The sequence below is a fragment of the Lagopus muta genome, chromosome 7 (assembly GCF_023343835.1).
Source record: "Lagopus muta isolate bLagMut1 chromosome 7, bLagMut1 primary, whole genome shotgun sequence".
NCBI lineage: Eukaryota > Metazoa > Chordata > Aves > Galliformes > Phasianidae > Lagopus > Lagopus muta.
The window spans coordinates 42,884,035-42,904,989 of NC_064439.1; the positions used below are offsets into that span (position 1 = coordinate 42,884,035).

Below are 20,955 nucleotides of genomic sequence, written 5' to 3' on the forward strand. Positions count from 1 at the left end.
CAGACTAGTTAGAAAAAGGAACTGTAAAGCTGAACTTATAATGATGCAGCTATGCAATGTAAGTTGTACAGAACAACTAGCAAATTGTACCACAAGAATGAGAAATAAAAAGGCTCAAGTTATATGCAGTTTCGACTTGGATAAAAACACATCAGGATACTCCATTGCTTTCACAAAAGAATGAAGTTCTAAGCTCAGTATTAGAGGCACTCTGCCATTCTACATGGAATATCAAGTTAATTAATTTGCCCATGGAGTTTCATAAGCCAAAGGCTTTGCAAAGAAACTTGCAGGTGTGAAAATCATGTAGCAGGGTCTCCAAATCCTCTCCCAGCAAAGCAATGGACCAATGTCTGTAGGTTAAAAGGCACAGCTGCCTATTTCCACTCAGATTTTAAAGAGAGAAACAAGAAAGATTTTGCCTCCAAAAAGCAAGGGAACAGAAAGTGATTCCTTAAGTGAGGGAAGACTGGTCCTGTACCTGACAAAGAAGGATGCTGCTCCCTGACACAAAACATTTGGTGAGATTCCTCTATGATTACCTTTTATTTTACTGATCCTCAAGGAGAAGGCAGAGATTTACATCACAGTAGATGTGCCTATCCAGAGGGAAACACTACATATTCACGGAGAGGAAAGAACAACAGTTTCTTGTCATCAATAAGATGAATTAGACATACATAGAAGCAAGCTCTCTAACAACAAAAGTAAGGGTAAGCAGATTTTTCTAAGCACAAGCAGTTAATTCTGCAGGAACCAGTTTCAAACCCTAAGTAGGAAGCTTTAGCTCTTTTACCAAGATAACTAGGAAAAAATAAGAAAAAAATATATTTCTGATTTGTAAAAGGCAACTCCATAGGAAAAAAAATACCAAAAAACTCAACCATTAGTAGATCAGAAAGCAACTAATTTTCAGCAAGTGCCTCAACAAGTTTTTGTTGCAACTTCCAGGTAAAAGAAATTGCACAAAATGTCTTCATTCTGACTTGAAGAATAAATGTACAAGAGATCAATTTCTCTTTTATATTCTGAGGTCAGTCTCTCTATTCAACGTAGTACTGTTCTAAAATACATTTAATTGGAAATAGACCAAGTGCAAATGAATTCACATTAAAATATATCAGCAGATTTAGCATATATGAGAAGAATCAAAATCATACGCAGTTCCACTGTCATATATATAGCTAGACTTTTCCAGCACATGATGTTGTGAGAAACAGTAGCAGACTTGCATTTTATTTTTGTGTTTTACTGACCTCTAGTGGTTACGTATGTAATAATGAGAGCCTTAAAAACATCTCTTTTCCTTGGCGGGGGGGGAGGGGGTAGGATGGAGGAGGACAACTGTTAATTCTTCAAAGGGCAACAAATCAAAGCCTTTTGGCACAAAGCACATTCACTTTACTATGTGAAGTAAGGACGAGGCTTCTTTTCTTTCCTAAAATTATTCTACTTCTGCAGCTCATCATTGCTGCTATTTAACAAGCCATCTGAACAACAAAAACAAAAGATGAATGGTGCAATTTAACTTCAAAAATAGAGGAAATGTCCTCAAATAAAGGCATAACTGGGTAAAAACCAGGAAATTAAGGGTAGATACGAAGAAACATTTTAACAGGAAACAGTCAGCACTGCTGTCCTGCATGAGTCTCTCTGAGGTCCCCTGCTACTTCTAAAAGTACAAAAGAAATCACAAACAACTGGATGAGTGAATACTGAAGTAACAACACTATAAAGGGATTGTAATGCTGCAATAATAATGGAAAAGAAAACTTAGTAGACACAGCACAGCATGCATAGGGCAACAGTAATTCTGCATTTTCATGCAATTCTGAACTGACTTCGTATTTGGAAACAGAAATACTTAAGGCTGTAGGAAAGGGGCTCACAGAGATGAAGTCTGCTCAACAGCAGTCAAAAAAAGAAAAATTGTTAGCAGTTACTAAGGACAGAATGGGAAGTAAATAGAAAATCAGCTACCGTTAGATAGACCATTTATGTGTCTGCATCTTATTAGAGGAAGCAGTCTTGGTCCCCAGCCTTAAAAAGGTGAAACTGGGATCTGGAAAAAGTGTAAATTGGCAAGAAGGACAAACAAAATTTTAAGAGCTTCAGCATGAGGAGCTAATAACATTAGAACAATTCTATCTGGAATAGAGATGAGCAAAAAAAACCAAACATCAAGCCCTAAGCATCCCATCATATCTCATAATTGCCACAGATAAGATGAACATGAAAGTTTGTGCTTCATATGTAGTATAAGAACCAATGGGCCTCAGAATGACCCTATCAAGGGCAAGTTCACACCAAATGAATGCTACCTCACACAGCATATTGTTTAACTGTGCAGTCTCTTCCCAATGGATGCTATGGATGATAAAACCTTTAAAGGGCTTAGAGGACAAGTAGATAAGCTCAAATACCTGGCTCAGGAAATCCTAGAGATGCCTATTGCTGGAGGCATAGAGCGGAAACAGGAGTACGTACCTGCATGACTCCTCTGTGCTTCTCCACATTTCCCATATTTGCCTCCATACTACAGAAAAGCTAAATTAGCCCACTGGACCAAGACGATCACATCAACCTTAGCTCACTTCAGTAAAGGACTTTCTTATAGCGCTTACAGTTCAGGGATTGTATTTTACAGATTGAAGTCCTTAAGAACTGGATTACAAAATCATTTTAGATTATTACGTTCTAACTAGTCACAGCTTGCTCTTGACTTTTCCTAAATTACATCAGCCATCAAGAAACTTCAGCCAGAGCATCAGTCGGCTCATATAAGAGGATAAAATATAGTATATTTTATTACAGTATACAATGTGGTTCAAAATTAGTTAGTTTTGCTTTTTCTCTTTTTAAGAAATAAGAAAGTAATTTTAACTTTTAAAAAAGCATTACACAATACGCAATAGCTGACAGTTCCAAGGAATGATAAGCCAGCTATTCACCCAGTTCTAGCAGCTTGAGGGCAGGAATCAAGACTGTAGACCAGAAGTTACAACACTGAAGATATGAGAATGTTTTCTCCTAATTCTAGTCTTATAGGCATTCTAAAATATTTTTACAGTGATTAATTGTTTTAAGAAGAAGACTTGCAATAACTGCCACTACAGCAAGCACAGCAGTCACCTTTTGAACAACATTGTAACTCAAATCCATTATTTTCCTAATCAGAGCATATAAGTTAATTTTAATTCATATATGAATGGGGTCAAATAGATACTGAGAACTAATTTTTGTTTCTAGTCCCTCAGTGTCACTGGCAACGCATTTAATTTGCTTTTTTTAAGCAGAGGCAGATTTCTAAAAATGCTGAAGTATATTTGGAAACGACTTTTATGTTCCTATGTGCAAAATAACCGTAGTTATTCTAGATAATGAAATTACAAGTTGCAATATTCAGTAAGAGGGGGAAAAAAAACAACAAAAACTAACACACTGGGATCTTAAAAAAGAAGAAAAAAAGACTCCTTAAGTCTACTGCCAAAAAAGTTAACTATTAACCATTAACTGCATTTGCTACATACCAGATCTGCACAGTGTGAAAGCGTATGATCCCACTGCTCTCTACGGCAAGCAAAGGATGGTGCTGGGCTTTTCATCCAGGTTTTTGAGAACAGCACACATGGGAACAGCATAGAGCTGGGCCAGAGGAGGGTCAGACTGGGTACTTACGAAAATTTTCTGTACCATGAGGATAGTAAAACACTGGAATAGGCCCCAGAGAGGTGGCTGATGCTCTGTGCCTATGAGTGTTCAAAAGATACCTGGAAAATGCCCCCAGTACATGCCTTAGCTTATGGTTAGCTCTGACACGCTCAGACAGATGGACTCAATGGTCTTTGAAGGAACTTTAACTGAACTACTGTATTTTGTATTTGCAAAGTGGGACAAGTAGTTGGATTTCTCACATTCAAATACTGACTGTATCTCACAGAGCAAAAACAAGGTCAGCTTCACAGCTTAAACAGATAATGAAAAGCAGATACTGTTATGCTGTGCAGTGTGTATGTATCACATGTAAAAAAAAAAAACAACAACCAGTAAGATCTGTTAATTATTCTTCAGTTTGAGTCAGCTGCTGAGAATACAAAAAGAACAGAAAATTCAAAATTGTTTTCATCTCCATAGAAAATCACTTGACTTTTCATTATACACATTCTTTAAGAACTGAGAGAAATCTCAAATGAGTCCCAACTCCATTACTTCTTCTAGAGGGAAAAAAAGATCTGTAAGAAGCAGCTGTACTATTTTTATAGTGACTGCACTTCCACATAGGAAAACATGTCAACACTTTCTTTGTACAGACACACACAAAACACAAGTACGACAGTGACTACTGGATATTCTGTAAAGGAGAAGAAAAAGAGGCTGCAATTTTTCATACTCCAGCATCCCCAGAGTTTTCTAAATATCACAGCCACAGCTACACAGAATGAACACGCAGGTTTATGTATTTAATTGAATTAAATTTTCACATATGGAGGAAACAAAGCAGTGAAAATCTGACATACAAGTAAAAGCATTAATAATATTATTAAAAAATGAAATGGAAAGTCACCTCAGACACAGGTATGTTTTCTCCAAGCTCAGACGTGTGCAGTGCCAGCAAACCAATCACTCGAGCCACTTTAGCACGTCTGCATATGAAATATATTTTTTTCAGGTAAAGAAGAGCTGTTTCCAAAACATGACAAAAACAATTTTTTCCTGCCTACATCTATTTTGATCACTTAGATCACTAAGGGCAGGAACTATTTAAGTGCTATTTACAGGTGAATTTTGTCTTTTTTTTTTTTTTTTTTTTAAATGTACTACTTAATTCTGTCTGTAGTTCAGCTTAATTTAGCAATAAATTCATGCAAAAAGATACGTTTTTACCCTACAGCAACGAAAAATGGAGATTCTTTAGTTTATTAGAGTCCTCACAATCAGCCATGCTCCCACTCAGTTTTCTTAAAATATGGAAACCCCCCCAACAGATCCTTATAAACATTTTAGTGCAGCTGACAAAACAAAGAATTAAATGTATTGCAGCAAATCAGCTTTAAATGCTTCATTAAAGAAAAAATAAGCAGTAATATCAACACTTATTAAATGAGCAGCAGAGGGCACTACCAGCTTCAAATATTTCTAACGTTTAAAAAAACTATCATTAGAAATATTTTCCTATCATTATGGAACGGCTTGGTTTATTCAGCAATTTAAATAATAATATTTGACACAGTAAGTCATGTGGCTTTCAGGTAGAATTTTAGACATTTAATATAAGCTTAGATCTCACAAAAGTGCAGTATATTAATACAATGGCAAAACAAACAAACAAACAGAAAAATAATGTTACTTACATCATACTGCCAATCAAGTACCACAGTGGTTTGAGAGGCTAAAAAAAAAACTCCTCAAAAACTGTGAAGAAGTACATCCTAATAAAAATCAGTAATAATAGCACATTTGAAGAAATTGATGTAAAATAATTGTTACTTACATATCCCAGTTGGCGGCGGCACGCAGCTGCTGTATTAACACTGGAAACTATAATTTGAAGAAGAGTGGCAAATATGAATGGTAGAGTGATCTGATGCATTCCAGTGATAAATATAAAAGAACAAAATACTTGTAATTATGTAAAATGTTTTTGGATGGCATTTGTTAAAAAACAAAAACAAAAACCAATATTAGCCAATGATAGGCAAACACTGTGGACATTGCCCAAGGTATCAATTAAGGACAGAATTCCTGAATGTAAAAATGGCATTTTTCCCAACATTATTCCCTTAAGCCAAAACGATAAACATATACCAGCTTATGAAAATGAGCATTATTTTCTATGTGAGTATCACCATACAATGGAAAAACTGATGCTTTCATTTTGAAAAATAGATTTTCATACAGTATTATCAAACAATTACTTCAGAAGTGAAATAGTTGCCAAATGCTAAAATAATGAATTGAGAGTTAATGCACAATCAGCACTTATTTCCAAAATCTTCTGCTAATCAGCCATTCAGTTATTGGACTGTTGTAAAAATAATTAATGATAATTCTCCAGTGATAATAGAATAATACTTAGAGCAATTCTCCATTAGGAAAACAGACATGGAATTCAATACATTTTGGTTTGGGGTTTTTTTTTTTGGTTTATACTTCACTTCCCTTTTTTCTTCACTAGGGTGCAGTAGGGTTTTTTGTTGTCGTTGTTTTGCTTTTTAAATATAACTAAATGCAGCCGATTTTTGCTACAATGCCAACGCTACATAAACCATATTGATTCCTTCAGAGCTTTATTATTTACCAGCTGAGAGTTAATTAGCCTGCTTGCAGCTTCCTTGTGGCCAGCCACAGTACAGAGGTAAGACAGTAAATTCAGTTTAGAACGTGCTGTTCCTGGATTCTTCTCAGTGGAATCAAGCAACAAACATGCTTGGTGCAAGAAGTCATTCCAGTCCACATCCTTCAGAGATGACAACTTCTCAGCTAGCAGAAGAAGCAAACAAGCAGTTAAAGATCTTTTATGTTGTTTTAATACACTAGAAATAACATCAGCATGAATAAATAAGTTAGAAAATTTTAATTTAACTAGAATTCCAATATTTCACGCTGTTTCTTTACAGCAAAGTTGAGGTAAAAACTAATGAATGTCATCAAAATTCTCTCAGAAGCAATTGCAACAAACCTAAAATACTGATTAATTTTCATATAGACAGGTACCCATCTGGTTAAACCTTAAGAGTAACTGAACACAGATGACTTCAAGAGGAATACAAGTCAACAGCCGCCAGGAGAACGAGCGTAATCATCATCTCACTGATCACTGTATGGGAACTGAACTTCCCAAATACTTCCTTATCAGTCTCAAGGACTAAATTCAGTTCACCTTAGTAATCACAGTTTTGGTCAGTAACTTACTAAAAACTTATCTGCCATCCTGGTGTGCTCCAATACAGAATATCTAAGGACATCCTTTCTGTCTATTGTATATGCAAGTAACACTGTCTAATGAACAGTTCACGTTAGCAAAGGTGAAAGGCAGTATGAATTTCAGGTATTCATCTTTTACTCCATATTTGTTTTAATGGTACAGAAAAAGTGTCAATAAGCAGCACCAAATTCATTATCTTAAAAAACAAATCAGAAAAAAAAAAGCTATAACCATAGAATATTTACAACCACAGAAAAAAAAAAAAAAAAACAACACCTGTCCCTTATTAAATAAATATAGACAATAGCAGCTAAGCACATCAGAATATCTGCCTGATAGTTTGGATGCTTGAACACTAAATTAAATGAAACAGCACTTGCTCAGGTATTTGAACATGGCCATTCTTGCCAAATCCAGAATGTTTTTTGTTACTACAATCTTGTTTAGGGGACGTTCTATTCTTCTCCAACTATCGAATTCCTTTAAAGTATGGAGAGTCAGTTTGTTAGGGAAAGAAAAAAACAAGGAACTTTGTTTAGGTAGAGGTGCTATCTGAATTCTAGGAGTAACCACTTGCCTAACATTCCTCTTCAAGCACTCTAAAGCCAAACAATACTACCCAAAATATATCAGAGGAAATAGTTTCCATAAATAATAGACTTGTCTGAGGTTAAAAACACTACAAAACAAAAAAGTATCCACTAATCTACACTGTCCATTGGGAACATTTCACAATTACACACAAGACTGCCAGGCTATCAAGTATTATAGCTCATCAACACTACGCTTTTCAACATCCTGTTTTCTTTTGCTTCCTTAACTTTGTCAAATCTTAATCTGGTTGAATACCTCAGTATTTTACAAACAAACAAACAAACTTCTGTTTTTCCATGCTAAAAAAAGTTGGCTGTCTTGTTTTTTAACGCTTTTAAGTATGGCTTATAAAAGGGCAGAAGAAAGGGTATATATATATATATGTATATGTAGCTGTCAGCACTTGAAAATTCTACTCATTTTTGGTCTAGTTAAGAACACAACTTTTGCAACTTCAAGAAAACCAGTTCTGAATTCTCCCCTCACCTCAGCTGATTTACAAATTTACAGATTTAAAGATTTACAATCTTGCAACAGTTACACTACCTTATACAGAATGAATGTGCCAGCAGAGCCATACCTGAATATGCTGGTATATGTAAAGCTTTTGAGTCAAATCTAACTGGCACTTGCTTCATTATCTGCAGAAATAAACAACATCACAACTAGTTTTAATGTGTTTCTGAAAGTTTTTCAGCAGTCAAACATGAAAACAAGGACACAAAAATAGGACAGGATGGCTGTACAAATCACTGCTTACTCCTGAGGCATTTTTCAATACTGGAAAGGAGCTTATAGGCAGGAGGAGGATTGACTTCTTACATATATAGCTAGTGGGAGGACAAGGGAGAATGGATTTAAGCTGAACAAAGGGAAGTTTAGAAGAAAAAAATTCTTCAGAGTGTGGTGAGGCACTGGCATGGGCTGCCCAAAGAAGTTGTGGATGCCTCAGCCCTGAAGGATTTCAAGGCCAGGCTGGGTGGGTTCCTGGGCAGCGCGATCCAGTGCCTGGTAACTCTGCCCATGGCAGGGCGGTTGGGACTAGATGATCTGTGAGGCCCTGCCCAACCCAAGCCATTCTGTGGTTCTTACAACTTCAGGTCTTCCTTTCCAGAGAAATCGAGTTTTTTAGATGCTTTTTAGAAATATTATATCTAAAACTTAGAGAATGACATAAATTGCACTGGAAGAGTTTAACACCTGAACTATGTGGCTTCATGGACAGCTTTGTTGTCCTTATACCAAAACACACTCAGCTTTGTTTTCATTTAAGTAATAGATATTAAAGCAAATTATCAGAAAACAGATCTACAAAACCACTGAACACAGCATTTAATAGCTTCTATTTATTCTATTTATTGTAAGACATTATTTGACATTACTTTAAAACCCCAAAATAACTCTATTCTCCAAATTAGCAATACAATAGGACTGTAAAAGACAGCTAAAAACTTGCATGAGAGCTTGCCAGATGACTGGGTGGAACTGCTTTAAAATTTGAATTATAAAACACAGGAAATGAGTTTCACCCTGATTTAAAGGTTTATCTGCAAAACTAGCCTCACCCACAAGTTCCTGAATCTTATAATTTATTTTGCTATACCTTTGGATTGTCAATGATTGGCGTTATGATAAGATCAGATTCAGTGTAAATGAGCTCTTTCAATGCTGACTCCATATCCTGCTGACTTGAGCACACATTTTTAGCCTGGAACAAGAACAAAGTTTTCTGAAATACCGTTTTGCACAAATGAAGAAAATTTATACTTACTCCCATAATGTTTCACTTAAATATTATGCCACAGAGTTTGGTCATGTAAATAATATATTCTAAATTGCTTTTTAATTGTGTAGTTATTGATAGAGCCTAGACTTTGCAATTAAAAATTATGAAAAATATGTATGCAAATAGAAAGACAAAACTCTAAAAAACAAACAAACAAGGAAAACCTTGAACTTAAGTTCAAAATATAGATGGATTAAAAAAAAAAAAAAAAAAAAAAAAAAAAAGATAGTCCCTCTCTCTTTTATGCATTGAATTAAAGGGGGACAAAACATCTTATTTGATTCCTACACTGGAAGCTTTGCAAACATTTACTTTTACTTTTTTTTTTTCCTTCAATATTTTTACACACCAAAGGAATTACTACTGGAGGAACCACTTTTCTGTTATGATTACAGATTGAGAAAGAAAGGTGTCTTTGATGTAGTCTCCATGCTAACATCTTGACTATGATTATATCACTGCCTCTTAATATTAGTTTTTCTACTCACCCTTGTCATGCTTGAATCCTTTTGTGGAGAATTTTGGATTGGAGCAATAGTAACATCAGTTACTTGTACTGCAGTGCTGGTTCTAGGAGTAGGACGAGAACTTCAAAAGAAACAGAATACAGATTAAGTCTCACTGCAGGCCACTGCTGTGGGGTTTTGTTTGTGGGTTTGGGGTTTTTATTTATTTTCATACAAATATTTTCATATTTTCAGAGGACTTTCAAGGGTTTTCTGACTGTTGTTTTGATTTTCATACCTCAGAAGAAATATGGATTCATTTGATCCACCATCTGCATTTTTGGGGCGCAATTCAGTCGGATTTTCTACTGAAAAAAGAACAAACTTGAATCTAAATGTTCAAATAAACAAAACACAAGGAAAAAGCATGTGGTGAGACCAACAAAATAATTCAAAATAACATAATGAATATTACCTATTTTGAAAGAATTGCTTGGTAGCTTATCTGCTCTTGAAGATGATAGGTTTTTGCAAGCATCTTCTGGCCCCTTGGTATTCCATGACTCCAAGTCTTCATTGCTGTTTAATAAGAAATATTAATTAAAAAGATTTAAAAGAGATCAGATTGATCGTATCCATTACTTATTGCAACTATTAACATGCAATTTAGCTGTCATTCTCATAGATCATCCTCCTATTGCAATATGAGCTACAAATACTTTTTATATTGGTAATGGCAATGATGAAAAGCTGTTTTTGAGCAAGCAACTTGGAAAATATTAAAGAACTCTCTAGCTCCCTTAGTACAACTGGCATTGAAGAAATTTGGAATAAATTTATACCCTGGAATACACAAGGGTAATTTCGTAAGTTTCAGAGATTGCTCAATCTTCAGAGAAAAAATTTACAACCAATTTACTTTCAATATCAAAGCCTGTATCAAGCATTAAGATCAATAAAGAATTTTTTTTTTTTTTTTTCCCTTAATAGCAAGTTTTTCACTTTTGCTTCTGTATTTCCCTGTTCTGTTCACCTAGAACTGGTTCAAATAAACCTCGCCTGTGGAGCTCACATTTTGAAAGGAAGAAGTACAGATCTTCTTTTGCATGTCAGGACCATGTCCTTGGTTCTTCATGTGTGCCAATTACTGCCTTAGTGAAAATTTCAGAATCATTAGAAGACTCGAGTAAGTAAAGTCAAGAAGTCCAATATTCTGTGGGTAATTATTATTCTGATTCTCTGAGAAATTGCTCAGATATACAATATGGTAAAGGTGGATCTAAGTCTCACTAATATTGTGAATAAATTCTGATTTTGAGATATAAACTCACAGTCTCGATTATTTGCCCTGGTGGTAAAAGTAGTAATAAAATTAAAAGACAAAGAGCAGCATATTAAACTAGAACAGACATTAGTAACAAAAAATACTGCAGCCCTGGTTCCAGAAATAGGTATTTCAACAATGTGAGATAGAATGTAAAAATAGATAAAACACAGAAGCATGTGGCGTTCTAAAATAAAGCTATTTCCATACTTGTTCCCTGAATGCAACCTGAAATAGCATTCAAATATTTAGAACAACAGATTGTTTAAAAACAAACAAACAAACAACTCTAAATGGAAATTAAGAAATTAAAAACAGCAATATTAACAGACATCTGGAAGAAACCTAAGTATTCAGTGAATAGAGCCTATTTTCACAAAAGGACTGGGTGTTTCTGCCTATATAGGAATGCATTTAATTATAAAAACATTAGATTAATGCTTTATGCTATAAACAAAGAATATGGGTCAACTACATTCACAAGGCTAACAAAACCTAAGATGGTGTGCTGATAGGTTTTTTGAAGACTTGATGTTAATGCATAAGAACAAACAAACTTACATAAAGATGAAATTGACTCATGTATGAGGTGCTAATAATGCTTCTGAAGGACAGTACTGTAAGTCAAATTACTGTTCATCATTGTTATATAAACAAAAAAAAAAAATAGCATTCTGTAGCTAGAAGAAATGAGTCTACAGAAAGCAAACAGATACTCTTACACTGATAGGATACTGTAATTCCTAAGCACTCCAAACTGCTCACTGGATGGTGTAAAACTTAACTCAGCAATTATTTAACAAAATTAAACTCCTAAGCAAAATTCAAAGACTGAAAAATTCACAGAAAAATATTTTAAATCTGTAATATTGATTTATTTATTTGTTCATATGTACCACAGAAAGACATCTGCTAAAACATGAAGTACCTTGAGCCCTGGCTGTCTGAAGAATCGCCGTCACAATGGCTAAGGGAGTCTTTCCAGAATGGATGTTGCAATATGTCTGTCCAGTTGAGCCTTTTGAGAAGCAATAGACAAACTGAAAAAGCAGTGGCAAAGTACAGCTACAAAAGCTTATCAGGCTACGTTCTGAATCCAGTGGTGCTATGAAGCAACTATTACTGTTCTTAGTTGGTATGTGGTGAACAAATAAGTTACCTTATAGAGGAAATGTTTTGCCTAAAATTGAAATGGATCATTCACACAACACAGAGAGGTGAGATTAAAGATTAAGTACACAGTTCAACCAGTCCCATTATTTACATTACTCTGTAAATAATTATGTTATACAAAAATATAAGTGTAACATCTATAAATTAAAGTCTTATAAAAGATATGCCCATTGCTCTGGAAAACTGAAGCCATCCAATTTGAAAAGCTAACATCCTGTTAAACAGTTACCTATTTAATACCACATACAAAAGTAGAAAACTATGCAGAATTAATATTTTGATTAAATAAAGTTTGCATGAGAAAATGCACTATTTCTTCTTTTATGAAGGAGAAAATTATTTTTTCATTGTCACCAGATATTATCATAGTTATTATTTTTTTCCAGATGTGAAAAAGGCAATGCAACCAACAGGTTTACCTCTTCTGAGGATCCTTTTGAAGCAATCCATCAAGTAAGCTGATGAACTCTGCAGAAGGTTTCTGAAAAGCAGAATCTGAAAATAGAAGAACTTAAAAAGATAAGAACTGGACAACAGAATCAACTGTGACAGTAAGTAAATCAAATCATTATCTGAATCAAAACATTAAAGCAGTTTTATTTAGCACCAATTTCATCTGAAAAAAAAATGCATAAAAAATACTAAATATAAAGTCTTGTATTAAAATGATCTTCAAAGAGATGATAAAAATCAATACTTGGTCAAGCTAATCTAAAACAATAACATACATTTATTATTATATTCCTATAAATTCACAAATTCGTATTTTTTTATATTTAATATAAAAATATGAACCTTCCCATTATCATATAACTATTAGATGAAAATAAAGTAGAGTTGAAAATTGTGCTAATTGAAATTTACCCTGGCTGTGGTAGTTTTAAGAGGACTATTACTGCATCTTATTACACAAGAGGTTTCCAGAATTCTCAGTTAACTGAGAAAGACTGCTTCTGAGAGCTCAAAATCATGCAATACAATCGTTCTATTTGCTTCAAAAATAAAGTTTCCCTTACAATTGAAACAAGTAATAGTTGTAACTCAATAGGTCAGCTTTCTACTGTATCAGTTTGAACTGAAATTAGAAACTAACGAGGTGTCTCCATGAATACCACCGATGCCTTGAATGACAAAGTTCAAAAATTCCATCCATTCCATTTAATTCTTAACACTAAATGATACACATGTTTTATCAACAGAGATATAAGCATTCATCACTAATGGAAGATGTTCATAGCAAAGGAACGGCAATGATAACATTTGCTTTGCACAGCAAAACAATTCCTGCAATCAGCCTCAGAATAAACACTGCAAAGCAAAACTTTGTTACTATTGATTCAATTTGACACATTCAACAAGAGAAGAACGTTACCCTTGGGCCTCGGTGGCAGTGGATCTTCATATAAAATCTTTTCAATTAATTCTGAAAAGTTCTCTGAGAAGAATGGTGGTCTTCCTAAAATAAATGGACGTTTATTTTTTCAGTTATGCAAATTTCAAAATGGCTGTCAGTTGCAATTATATACAATGAGCTCATTTTCCTAAGGAAATATTCAAAGCAATAAGCATCCTTGATTTGAATTTAAAGGTTCACTTAAAAATAAATCCTTGGATTATATTCTTCTACCGCGAACCGCCAGAGACCAAGGACAGAACATGTTCTAAAGACAGCTTGAGGTAGGCCATCATGAATGCTCTGAAAGAATCCATAATGACACAGCAGCTGGAGAAGGGAAGAGCAGAGTATGCCAATCTGACAGATCTGTGTATTGTCTAAGACTTCAGACTACTGCACTGTAATTCTTTTACATTGAAAATTTCCTTCCAGCTGCAGGCAATGCTAACTTTATCTGCAGGAAAGCCAATGACCAGTTTTAAACTAGTTAAATTTTTCTCCCTCCGAAGTCAAATTAATGCATCCAGAGTTTAATACTGAGGAGATTAAGAACATTACGTTGTCCAAACAAGTACTGCTACATTTTCAAATCATAGCATTTGAGGGATTTGGGTTGGTTAATACCATTACATTTGGAATTCAGGCAGAAGTATAATTTAGCAGTATTACTTCAGCTGATTGCTTGACAAGTTGTTTTTCTTAAGCATATTTAATGTATTCTTCAAGAAATTTTTATTACCTTTCTTAAATATATCTTTCTCAACTTCCTTAAAAAATAAACAAGAATTTAAATTGGGATCACAAAGTAGGTTTTCGTTATCACAGATATCAAAGAAATACACAAACTTACAACCTGAGAACATTTCATAAAGTAAACATCCTAAGGACCACAGATCACTGGACTTGGAGAAGTCTTCTCCCTTTATTACTTCTGGAGCAGTGTATAATGGAGAGCCTACAAAATACCATACAAATACACTCGATTGAACATCAGTCCTGTAGAACACCTGAAACTTAATCTCTAACTCACTGAAGCGTAGGAATCCTCACTTAGAGGTATGAAACATGAGATACGAAATGGAATTTGAAAAGAATATTTTCCTCTTTTTTTAATTGAATTATGTAGGATTGCAGAAGCCATTTTCTTGTTTACTTCACTTTCATTAATCAACTTGGTTTGTGCTTATACTTCTCTAACATGATTAATGCAAGAAGTTTTTTTTTTTTTTTTTAATTTAATTTATCTTGACAGCTTCCACAGCCAAGCCAACTGAGTATGTTAAACCAATATAAATCTCATGTGATTAATAAAAATTATTAGGCTACATCAGGTTTTACATTTATTAAAAAGAGAGCTATCCTAAGACTTTAACTCACATGAAATTAGAAAACTGTTACAATAAACAAGATCCATAAATCAGATCACTGATCTAGTTATGCCTATCCTAAATACTACCAGTTTCTCCAAAACCTCCCTGAAAATTACAAAATCTCAGCAAAAACGTAAATTCCATAATCCTTTAAGAAGCTTATTTTGGATTTTGCTATCCATTTTATTTATTTTAAGTGACAACAGGTTATTAAATATACATTAAAAAAAAAAAAGAAAAGGCTGATTTAGATGGTAACAGGAAAGAGATTACATTTACATTTCTTTCTGGGGGAAAAAAAAAAACACATCCTGTTCTTGGCCTTCATAATTGCAGTAGGTGCTAAAGTACTAAGAAAGCTCTTTGTTCCCATAACACATTGCCAAGATTTCCATTGTTCCAGATGACAGCAACTGCAATGATGCCTCATTATCAGAGAAACAGAGGTCTCTGAGATGCTCCTAGACACAAACTATTAAAAGATTCTGAAAAGGAAAGCCAAAATTCTAAAGCTTTCTTATTTGATGAAAATGTAGCACAGCAGTTGTAGCCCATTGGATTTGCATGGATTTTTCTGCAGAAATTGAAGCACACTAACAGCTTCTTCATGCTTCAAAAATAAACAATCTTTCTTATGTAAATGGTACTGAAACAACTAATCATCATTCTGGAAATTACACAGACCACTTGAAGCAAAAAGTATGGTGAAAATCTTGTGTCAAAAACCACAAAAGCCATTCTCTAAACTATTGTTAAATGGATACAAAAAATCTCTAATCAAAGTAGAAGCAATTCAGTATCATACTTACTGAACTGTGCATACATTTAATATAAATTTAATGGAAATTAGCCCTAGACCCTAGAGAGACCATCTGCAGCACATACTGTTTTCATATACGATAAGTAGTAAAATTATAATTTTGTCAATTAGGAAAATCAGTTAAGACTCAGCATTTCTGAAGCTTCAGTGATTTTCTTATTTTTATAGTTCTACTACTGATACTTAATTGGTAATATGTGAAATGCATCAAGGACCAAAGGTATTTCACAGATATATTTTTTTTACATCCACATCAGTTATCATTAAAAAGCTAATTACTTAAGCCCCCTTAGCAAACCCAAATGAAGAATTAGCATTTTCAATTCACTAACTACTTTGAGCGGTTTCAGATCACATCCATATATGATATTTGCTCAGGATAGAAAGGCAGTTTGTGCATTAGATGGTATGGGATGCCAATTGCAAAAAGCAATTCAAAATAATCCAGTTATGTGGAAATCTTACATTCTACAGTATTTTTATAATTGCCTACATATAAGCTTCAAATCAAAAATAACATGAAGTCTGTTTAGAACAAGACAGAAAGGTAAGCAACTGTTAATCTATCAAAAATTCCATGACAAAAGTACATTTTTCCAGTGCTTATACTGTCTTCAGAATTATGACTATGTATTTCTAAACAGTTTCTGTTCTTCTTCCTCACTTGCAGGTGTTGTTCCCTCTGTGTCTTACAATCCATCTTAACAATTTTCCTTAACAGCAAAATTTTTGTTCTGAGCCTACCTGGGAAAAAAAAATTCCCTCCATGGAGAATACACAAAATCTACTCAAAGAAAACTTGCATATCACACACAGAGGCCATTATTTACAGATGTTGACATAGCAGAATTATTCTGTTTCTCTAGTAATTTAGTAAGCCACATCAGAAATCAACTGCCTTCTTCGAGTCTTCTCTCAAAAATCATGCATAACAACAGTCTTTTCCCACTTTCATTCTGTCTGTTTAGCTTAATTTTAGCTGGTAAAAATATCCTACCTCGAAGTCTGTTTTTCAGGTGTCTTTGTGGAGTGCTTTCAACATCTCTTCCTGTTTCTTCAGACCCAACTAAAGCAAAAAATTCTTCCAAGTTTTCTCCATCTGCTTTAGCCAAGCAAAAGTTACTGAACTTCAAAGTGCCAGGCCCTTCCAGCAGAATCTAGAGGAATAAACATAATCCAGCATAGAAGATATTAACACCGGTGACTGCACTAATTTCCAATACAAACTATATTAAATCACAATAATTTAATCATTTAAGTAAATAGAGATGATCACTATCATATCTAAAAGCATTGACAAATTTAAGTCAAAACAAATCACTTCTTTTCTTGTAACCAAAAAAATCACTTAAGGTGACGACACAACATTAATGGTTCCATTCACATTTTTGTTGGCTCATCATTAAGCTAATATGAATGATGATGGATGATGCTACTGTAGAAAAGAAAGTAAAAATGTGTTTAAAGTAAAAGGATAGTAAAAGGAACATTCATTCATTTTAGGTAAAAAAAAAAAGTGGTTTTGATTTTTTTTTTTTAATTTTATGCTGGACAAAAAGCTTCATGATTTTATAATGATAAGTTCTTCCTATGTAGCCAGTAATTTCCTAATTATAATCTTTATAATCCCCCCAAAATTGTCTGAAAAAAAAAAAAAAAAAAAAAAAAAAACCCACTCATTTGGTTAGATATGGGCTGGGGGGAAGGCTGGGAAAAGGGTAGGGGAGGATCTTACTTTTTCACTCTGTATTCTGTGTTCAAAAGAGTACTTTACAGTCTTTACTTTTTTTTTTTTTTTTTAAACACATTCTTCTTCAGAAAAATACAGAGGCATTTCCATTATGCTTTACTTATATATTCACTTCTATTTATTGCTCTTTTACCCACAAATAACAGAAACCAAGCATGAATGCGCAAGTCCTACAGAAAACTCAGAAGGGCAACTCGACCTCTTACAAATCAGGACCAACAATAGAATTACTGTTATGCAACTGGCTTCCAATATTAGGTAATTCTCTCAAAAACAGTATAATATGAATAAAATGTTGATTGCATACAAAGTAATATGTGATATCCACTACAAATAATACTCCTTGTTACCTTTCCAGGTGTCAGCTCACAAAAGATAATCCCAAGGTTATGAATGTGGTGTAAACCGGTAATCAAATCTACACCAAATTCTCTCACTACATCTTCAGGTAGATGTTCATCTTGGGCAATAACTGATTCTAGTGAACCACCTGAAATATGTGTACACATGGTCAGCAAAGGAATTACTTGCATGGCATTTGCTTTACATGCACAATGACATGATGAAAGTCTTCCAACACTGTCAAGTAAAAAATCATTACCCATACACATTAAAAATATGAAAATGTATAGAAAAGAAAAATCTACTTCCAAGATTGTGATATAAACTTTCACTGCAATTAAATTGAGGGCATGACTTTTAAAAACACTTTCATATTGATTTATTTTACAAAGGAAGCAGAAAGGAAAACATGAAACTCATACTGTCACAACGCAATAGTAACCCAGTGGGTTTATTCAGATCCTTCCGCATGAGACGAAGCAGTACCAAGATCAGGCTATCAGTGTCTGTGAACAAGCAGCAGAACTAATGATGTGGAATTTCCCACTGAATTCACAAACAATAAAAATAGTAAAATCCCAGGATCCCAGGGTCCATGGAGAAGGATAATAAATATTTTATTTCAAACTATATAATATTTTCCTGAGCTTATTTTTTTTCCCCTTTGCTTACTGATTGACTTCAGAGAATACTGAGATGCTCAGGTTTATCACTATTCTCCAAATTACTCAATGATGTTGATTCTTACAGTTGCTCTCAGTCTTTACGTTGCTTATAAAAATCAGTCTTACCTTTAGAACCAGCCTCAGAACATATGACGTAGTAAAGAATTTTCCAACATTTTAGCACTTTTATAATGTATTTTAGATGGCTATACAGATATACCAGGAAAAATTTATAATGAAATCAGCAACACAAAAGTGTTGCTCTACAAAATTAGTATGAAATTCAACTCTCATCCTATTCACAAGTACATTTGCTGCTAAGAATCTCTTGAAACTAACTGCTGTGAACATAGCATTTCCGAGTGCACAATGGCACAAGTACAATTTGAGGCAGGTCAGACAGAAGCTTTATTAACTATGACCACAGTGAGAGAACATTCAGGCAGCTTTTTATCCCTGTACTGTCCTGCTTTATGCCAAGTGATTGCAGAGACCCAACTCCTACGGTGTTTCAAAGAAAAGAGAAGTGAGGAAAAGGTCACATAGTTGTTAAAAAAGCCAGGCATCCACCCTTGGGAGAGATGAACTCCACTCAACCATTCACAGGCTAACAAGGACAAGTACCCATGTCTGTGAGAGATGGACTCCATAAGTTGCTTGCTAACTGCCATTGTTCACACTGTGGAGAGATGGCTCTTGGATGGCCTGTAGCAGTAGGACATCCACTGTTATCCTGGGTCAGAACTGGGGATTCTGACAATTCTTCACAATCCCAGATTGCTAGCTTTTATTTGAAATTCCTGTATTTTTAGTTAGGATAAACTTCTTAGTCAGTCCACTCTTGGGTCTTTAAGAACTTTATTCCCATGCTGCAATACTGCAAGATACACAAAAAATTGCTTTAACTGTTCTTAACAATAGGCTGCCAGCCTAATAAATTACATAGATGTCAATTTATTAGAGTAGGCAAATAGACAAGGCCTAACTTTAATTCTAATAATTAAGGAAAGAACAACCAGATTATTTTTCAGGTCTTATAGCTTCTCCAATAATTCTAAGTAGGGAAAAAAAAAAAAAAAAAAAAAAAAAAAAAAAAAGCAGTTTGTAATATTGGCTCTTACTATGAAACAACTCTCTGTATCAAAACATTAAAATGCTTCACTTGCACAATCACCTTTCCTTTGCACATGGAGGAAAGCATGCTTACTATCATCTGCTTAAAACATACAGTCATAATTGGAGAAAGCATTAAAAGACTTCTGTAGAAGATTGATGTTAATCTACCAAAACTCCATTAATTACTTAATACAGTTTTGGGTTCTCAGTGTTTCCAAATTAATATCTTAACATAAATCTTTGCTTAAATAAATTTTAGATAACTACACTCCAATTACTCACAATTTGTTTTTAAGTTCCCCTAGCTATGAGAAGCTAACATTATGTCACCTAAATTAGTATTTCACATACATTGTGAACTAGAAGAGAAATATGAGTTCAGCGGACTTCTAAAAATGTTTTAAAATCCAACATTTTCAATCATACATACATACGTACAACTTGATTACTAATTTAACTTTTCTTGAAGACTGAAATAAGTATTTTTTGTGAGAAACATTTATTATTAAAAAAATATTACACATATCTGTACTATATATATATTTATTTATTTTTGTCCATCTGAGCTTTTTACCTGTGCATAACTCCATTACAAGCCAGAGGTGGTTGCTTGTTTCATACCATTCGTGAAATGTCACTATGTTCTTGTGTCTGATTTCATGAGTCAGACGAACCTAAAACAAAGTTCTTAACATTATTAATGGGAAAAAAATATCTTTATATATATGGATTGGAGGAGGATTGGAGACAACACAGCTTTATGCTGGATCATCTACTCATTCCTGTGCCTAGTCCAGTATACTAAATAGTTAAAAATTAATCTCCAATTCAAATTAATTTTACGTGTAAGTTGATAACAGAAAACTTTCCTCTTAGCCCTTGGCCTACTGAACTTTTTCCAGCAATATGAGAAAGTTTCCCAACCAATGAAACAGAGATATTACTGATTTATAAGCACTGTTTAACTCTTTTGCATCTCTACTAACAGACTGTAAATGAGAATTTGGAGTCAAACTTGGAGATCTACTTTCTTTTTCAGTGAGAACACAATTGCGAGAAAATATGGTAAATATAATAAGGAGAAATAAAGAGTTTTCCCCCCCTCAGTCTTATCAAGCAGAAGCAATCACTCAGGGTCTCTGAAAGTCACTATTTCTACCACACCTAGCCTCATGTCTACAGAAATCTCTGAATCCTGTCAGAGCCATATGCGAGGTACTTTCTGAGAGGAATATGCTTTGAAGGGAA

At 34.1% G+C, this 20,955-nt stretch overlaps 2 protein-coding genes across 17 annotated transcripts in view; one reads left to right on the forward strand and one right to left on the reverse strand.

The window, feature by feature from the left end:
• Positions 1–20,955, forward strand: part of TRAK1 (trafficking kinesin protein 1) — a 489,038-nt gene that overhangs the window by 331,080 nt on the left and 137,003 nt on the right. The window lies entirely within an intron of this gene.
• ULK4 (unc-51 like kinase 4) overlaps positions 1–20,955 on the reverse strand; it is a 214,550-nt gene that overhangs the window by 190,930 nt on the left and 2,665 nt on the right. For 14 of the 15 annotated variants that reach the window (XM_048951205.1, XM_048951208.1, XM_048951201.1 and 11 more), the window contains 15 exons: positions 20,282–20,381; positions 17,935–18,074; positions 16,832–16,991; positions 14,498–14,599; positions 13,621–13,704; positions 12,668–12,743; positions 12,004–12,093; positions 10,227–10,330; positions 10,050–10,119; positions 9,794–9,893; positions 9,123–9,227; positions 8,100–8,160; positions 6,299–6,480; positions 5,492–5,538; positions 4,565–4,643 (listed from right to left, as the gene is read on the reverse strand). In XM_048951205.1, coding sequence (XP_048807162.1) covers positions 4,565–4,643; positions 5,492–5,538; positions 6,299–6,480; positions 8,100–8,160; positions 9,123–9,227; positions 9,794–9,893; positions 10,050–10,119; positions 10,227–10,330; positions 12,004–12,093; positions 12,668–12,743; positions 13,621–13,704; positions 14,498–14,599; positions 16,832–16,991; positions 17,935–18,074; positions 20,282–20,381 — 1,500 coding nt within the window. The remainder of the gene's footprint in view (positions 1–4,564; positions 4,644–5,491; positions 5,539–6,298; positions 6,481–8,099; positions 8,161–9,122; positions 9,228–9,793; positions 9,894–10,049; positions 10,120–10,226; positions 10,331–12,003; positions 12,094–12,667; positions 12,744–13,620; positions 13,705–14,497; positions 14,600–16,831; positions 16,992–17,934; positions 18,075–20,281; positions 20,382–20,955) is intronic. The other variant, XM_048951206.1, reaches the window with a different exon arrangement.